This window comes from Rhineura floridana, chromosome 1 (genome assembly GCF_030035675.1).
Source record: "Rhineura floridana isolate rRhiFlo1 chromosome 1, rRhiFlo1.hap2, whole genome shotgun sequence".
Classification (NCBI taxonomy): domain Eukaryota; kingdom Metazoa; phylum Chordata; class Lepidosauria; order Squamata; family Rhineuridae; genus Rhineura; species Rhineura floridana.
This window is the reverse complement of record NC_084480.1, coordinates 144447878-144453877: the sequence shown is the minus strand read 5'-3', so window position 1 is coordinate 144453877 and position 6000 is coordinate 144447878. Positions and strand designations below refer to the sequence as shown.

Sequence of the window (6000 nt, the reverse complement as noted above, 5' to 3'; positions counted from 1 at the left end):
TCACCAATCTGGAGCAGGTTTGCTACTAAATGAACAATTGGGTGGAATATTGTTGTGCACATTCCCTCACCCACTCCCAGTCTCTTTGCAAGTAAAATGTTAGAGGGTTATCTTCATTTTTAAAGACAAGTTAAAAATTCAGTCAAATATCCTTGAGAGGGCATGGTTCTTCCTGACTGGCCATAAAAAACAAATTGAGGACTTCAGTGGAGTTGATTGGATAGTGCAGATTAAGTGCCTCTAAGGAAGCTGGAGGCTTACAGGACTAGATGAAAGATGCTGTCAGACTTTCATTAATCTAGGAAGGGAAGGCAGCATTTTGCAAACCAAAACTGCAATCCTATATGCACTTACCTCCTGGGAGTAGGCTTCATTGAACTAAATGTGGCTTAGTTCTGATAGGCATGGGTAGGATTGTGCTATCAATAAACTTTCTTGCTAGCTCTTTATTATGGCTATTTTGAAGGCTACAAGTCACTTGCCTAGAAGATTCTGAGGCATATAGATGCTTACTAATAAAGTACAGGTGGGTTCAGCTCTTCCAGTCCTCTTACATCTGGGTTGGAAATATGAGTAGTAAATGGTCCAGGTTCCAAATTATTTCTTATCAGTGATGATGAATAATGGAAGTAATAGAAAACAAACATTTGTTTCCATATGAGCTGGAGATACTCTAGTATAGAAGAGTAGGGCTGTGCTGAATATTCTCCCATTTCCATTTTTGGACCAAAAATAGTGATTTGGAGCTGTTGAAATATTTCTTCCAAAGCAGTGATTGTGAGAATATTCTCTTTTTTTATGGTTGTGATCATGGCCATTGTGTCCTTAGCTGCTCTGCTTATCTGCTATTCCCACCTGCTTCTGTTGCCTGCTAGAGTTAGTTGGTGATCACAGCCTAACAGTGATCGTGACTGGGATGATGTCATATTGCTATGTAGCCAATCATAGTTGACATTTTTATGGCATTACTGAAGGGGGGAAAAGTAAATTGGGAGTGGAATAGGAACACTTCTTAGATTAATCATATTAGTGATCCCAGCCAATCAGAGATCACACAGTGCATATGACAAGATCACTGTGTTATGTAGCAGATCAGATTTGTCTGTGTGATATCAGTGAGGGCAAACCAAGTCAACTGGGAGGGAGAACAAGGGTAGGCAGTGTAAATGAACAAGCAAACATTTTTACAGGCACTGCCCCCATGCAACACCAAAAAGAGGAAGGGTTTTTTTGATACTGCCCAAAAAACAATGAATACTTTCAGCTCAGCCCTACAGATGGGCTTCCAATGCTATGGACAACTGGTGTGGCCTGATTCTCTGTTAGATATAAACCCAATAAATGAGGACTATATATTTGCCACCTGTCCTTTATTGTGGGTGAATGCTCCCTCTTGCTGGGAGATGAAAGCAAGCATGCTGTAGTCCCTTTCCTCCACTTAATGTATACCTGCCTTTATTTAACATATGCAGAACTATGGCTTTATAATAATAAAAAGTTGTGTAGACTGCAGCTTGTTAATCTTTACATCCACTTGGAGGCATCTACTAGATGTGAACATGTACAAATTAAGGAATGGATGGGAGAGGGTGGGAGGAGATTAGGAGCGGGGCTTGAGTGAATGACAAGGGACTGACGTAGCGGGTGGGAAGAGGTTGCGTGATGGGTGGCAAGTATCAATTCCCCATTTGATCAATGAGAAATCCATTGTGTTACTGTCCATGGACAGGCTGGCAGTCTGTAGCTGTTTACTTCTTAAACATGTCCTGGAGGGGACCAGGCAGGTATTTGATAACGGTGTCTAGAATGCTCTCCTCTTCCTCCTCATCCTCATCGCCGCAGCCTGGGGGGATAGCCTTCTTTGGGCGTGTCAGACTCCCTTCAGCATTGGCTTCCAGAGCAGCTTGGGCCTCTGCTTCCCTTTCTTCCTTCTTCTTTATTCCGTACTGTAGAAGGTATGGGGATTGTGGGGTAGAGAGAGGGGTGGGTGGGAAAAACACACAAGATATTGTCACTCTCTGAGCTGACAACAAGAATTAAAACAGGAGAGGATGTTGTACCGAATGCTAATATTTGCTTTTTGCAGAGATCTCATCTTTGCCATGGCCTGTTGGTGGTCAATATTGCTGAGCCTTTAAATCAAACAGTCGCTTCAAAACGTCAGGCCAGCCTGGAATGATAACGCTGAGAAAAGAGGCATGACCTCTCAAAATCAAGGAAACGTTATATAGAGAAACAAATCCCCCTTAATCCCCTGCTCAGTTGCACAAAAGTTTGATACAGAAGACTGTGATTTTTTTTTTTTTTTACCAAGTGATAATTTACTGAGTGGATATGCAACCATACGGAACGTTGCTTCTCTGTGGCTGCCCTGGGGAGAATTAGATATTATCCACTCTCCAAGCTGCCTTGGGTGTTTGAATGTCTGGAGGGCTGTCATGAAGAAGGTGGCGTGTCTTCTGTGGCTTAAAAGAGAAGGACTATTGCAGGACAGAAGATTTCGACTGAAGTTTAGGAGAAACATCCTGACAATAAGAACTGCTCGACATGGAACAGACTGCCTTGGGAGGTGGGGCTTTCCTTCACTGGAGCTACTTAAGCAGTGGCCAGAAAATCATCTGTCAGGGATGTTGTAGTTTCATCCTGCAAAGCAGATTCTGCATGGATTAGGGCAAGGCTTGTGAACTTTGGCCCTTCAGATGTTGTTGGACTCCAGCTCTCATCAGTCCTAGCCATCATGGCCAATGGTCAGGGATGATGGGAGTTCAGCAACATCTGGAGGGCCAAAAGTTCCCCAGTCCTGGAACAGGAGGTTAGACTGGATGACTTCTAAGGTCCTTTCAAATTCTGGAATTCAACCTTTGCCCCCATAGTGCCCTATCGATGTTTTGGATTACAACTCCCATCAGCCTCAGCGAACACAGCCATGCTGGCTGGGGCTGATGAGAGGCTGGTGAAGGCTGCTGTAATTCTAAAATGTCCTTTGGATAGTAAAACTGAAGGTTGCCAGTGAACTCCAGTTATACCGGATTTTCACAATTGTAAGAGCCATTGAGGTTTTCAGCCTAGTTTGGGGACCCCAAAGGTTTAACCTGGGCCTTCTCAGAGGCCTCTGGGTCTTAACATGTATCTGATAGCTTACCTGAGCACAGGTAAGAGCCTTAAAACTTCCACACACAATGCAGGCAGATGTACTGGTCCATTATAAACACGCACCCAGATATCCCCTCCAAACAAAACAAAACAGTACATGGCACAATACCCTATTCATTTCGATCAGCAAATAGTCTTTGGATAGAGACACACTCACTGTTCTGTGAGTTCCAGTGCACCTCCAGGGGGCACACGACTCTAGTCAAACCTCACTACTTTTTACTGTAAAAACTGGTGGGAATAGCTCAAAAGCTCTTTTTTTAAAATCAGCTTCAAAGAGATTTTGCAACAGATCAACCCATTCCCCCTTCAGGTGTGGCTAATGGAAACACTTTGCCCTGGTGATTAGTGCGTTCACAGCCAGAGTAGTAAGTTGGCCTCATTCTCTGGCCAATCCACACCAGACATTTATTCCACTTTAAATAGTTATGGCTTCCCCCAAAGAATTCTGGGAAGTGTAGTTTGTGAGTTGAGAGTTGTTAGGAGACCATTATTCCCCTCACAGAGCTCCAGTTCCCAGAATTCTCTGGGAAGGGGGGCTGACAAACGACTCTGGCCACTGCTGCTCTGTCAGGGGAACAGGAGTCTCCTAATAACACTCAGCACTCTTTACAAACTACACTCCCCAGAATTGTTTGTGGGTAGCCATGACTGTTTAAATTGGAATAAATGTCTGGTGTGGATGTGGCCTCTGACTTTCTCAGTGCTAATATGCCACAAACAACAGGCTAAAAATTCAAAGCCTTATTATCACCTCATTCATTTCCAGATAAAGGGGGGGGTCCATCAATTACCTTGGTGCTTCAGCAGATGATGTCATCATTGGCAGATGATGCTATCATTCCTGAGCTCTCTCTCAAAAAAGCTGTACTCTCCCATGTTTCCCCTCCACTACACCACTGTGTGGGCAGGCAGGCTCTTAGACCCTCCTATTTATGTCAGATTATGTTACCAGGCAAATATCAGGGCCTAGAAGCCTTTGTTCCTGCTCTACCCTTTCTGGTGTGGAATGGACCCTTCACTTGCTCACTGAGTGCAGTGAGATCAACTGGGTGATCACTATCTCTGCTGAGTAGGGTTGCCAGGTTCAGGGCCTGAGACGGATCCTGTATCTTTAGGAGAAGAGAAAGTCAGCCAAGTGCAGGTGTTCTTGCAACCCTGTAATGGGAAAAAAACACAAAGTGGAATTCTCCCTTCCCCCTGCACAACTTTTAAAGATACAGAAGACCTCTTTGTTGCCAGCCCCAGCCTCCAAGAGGTCTTCTGTATCTTTAAAAGTTGTGCAGGGGGGAGAATTCCACCTTGTAGTTTTTCCCATTACAGGGTTGCAAGAACACCTGCACTTAGCTGACTTCTCTTCTCCTAAAGATACAGGATCAGGATCAGGCCAAGAACCTGGCAACCCTAGTGCTGAGGGAGACAGCAACCTGAGAGCCTCTAGGCACACACTAGATGGTGCTATTAGATACGTTCTGGGGCCTTGACACCCCGGTTAATCCACCTGTCCTTGATTATTACTGATCAGATGGAGAGGCATTCACCAAACCATTGCCACCATCACCAGTCTCACCATCAGTCATTAGGAAGGGCATTGGCATTTATGCTATTGATGGCATGGGAGCCACTGCGACACAGCTCCTTCTTGTGCTGCCAGCTAATGGAACCCATTTTTGGAGGACCAACACAGTAGAATTGCCCCAGTGTCGGAGGTCCTGCAGCTCTTCACACAATGCAATTGCCCCGGTTTCCAGGAGGGAAAACTCTGGTATGGAGAGGAGCTGCAGTGTGGGCTCCTCCCAACAGAACGTTGATGCAGTTTCCAGGAAGGGTGACACTGGCATAAGGGGCTAGCCACATAGCCACAGTGTTACCTGTAGGTAGGCCACAGCGTGGGCTCCTCCAGCATGGTTCAGGGCTTGTTAGGTTACCCCAGCAGCACAGCCAAGGTAGGGCTGGAAAAGTCTTTCTGCCTGAAACCCCAGAGAGCTGCTGCCAGTCAGTGTAGACTATATTGAGTTAGATGGATCAGTGGTCTGACTAGGTCTAAGGCAGCTTTGAATGTAATAGCTCCTCTACTTGTATCATTATTTAAGAAGGGGAATGCTGTAACTTAATAAAGCTTATAATAGCATCTTTAAATAATAGCATCTTTTTTAAAAATCCAAAAATAAATGGCCTACCGTGTTAAAAGTGAAATCAGTTCTCAATCCAGATCTTTTCAGATCAGACTCTTACATACAAATCGACAGTCAAAAATGTTCTGTTCGCGGCCACTCAGAGCTATTTCAATTATGATGAGTTAATGAGGCACTTCATGAGCAAAAGGGCACCGAGGGTGTCGGGTTATCATCTACAAAATGGTTTGCCCACCTGATCCACAAGTAATTGCTTTGTCCGAATGCTCCCCAATCCCTTTCCTTTTACTTTTGCATTCTAATTAAGCCACAGGCTGGAATCATGTTGAAATTCAGTATGTATGATTCACAGGATAACTGATTAGGACAGACTCTCCACAAAGGCTAGCAAAACACTCAGGGAAAATAAGTGGTTTCAGAAAAGAAAATTACATGGGATTTAAAAAAGGATCAAAGGGTTATCCTGGGACAAACTCTTCAGTGTTCCCCTGGACTGAACATTGTAAGCTGTAGGTGCCCTTTTGGTAGTTGGTTCATTAAAACTCCCCCCAGCTCCATGTTAGGATGATTAGCCAGAACTATCAACAACTCAGCTTCACTTTCTCAGAAACTCTGCCACCCAAAGGGAACAAGGTATACCGAGCATGCCCCCAAGAAACTCCTTGCAACTTTATATATATATTAAAATCATTTTCTTTTTTTATGATTATTC

At 44.3% G+C, this 6000-nt stretch overlaps 1 protein-coding gene across 4 annotated transcripts in view; it reads right to left on the bottom strand.

The window, feature by feature from the left end:
- Positions 1-538: 538 nt before the first annotated feature.
- The window catches only part of CPLX1 (complexin 1), a 187875-nt gene continuing 182413 nt past the window's right edge, over positions 539-6000 (bottom strand). For 2 of the 4 annotated variants that reach the window (XM_061622192.1, XM_061622199.1), the window contains one exon: positions 539-1946. In XM_061622192.1, the coding sequence (XP_061478176.1) occupies positions 1749-1946 (198 nt within the window). In that variant the 3' untranslated portion in view covers positions 539-1748. Of the gene's footprint in view, positions 1947-2310; positions 2538-3947; positions 4206-6000 lie in introns of those variants that run through there. The other 2 variants (XR_009762070.1, XR_009762080.1) reach the window with 2 other exon arrangements.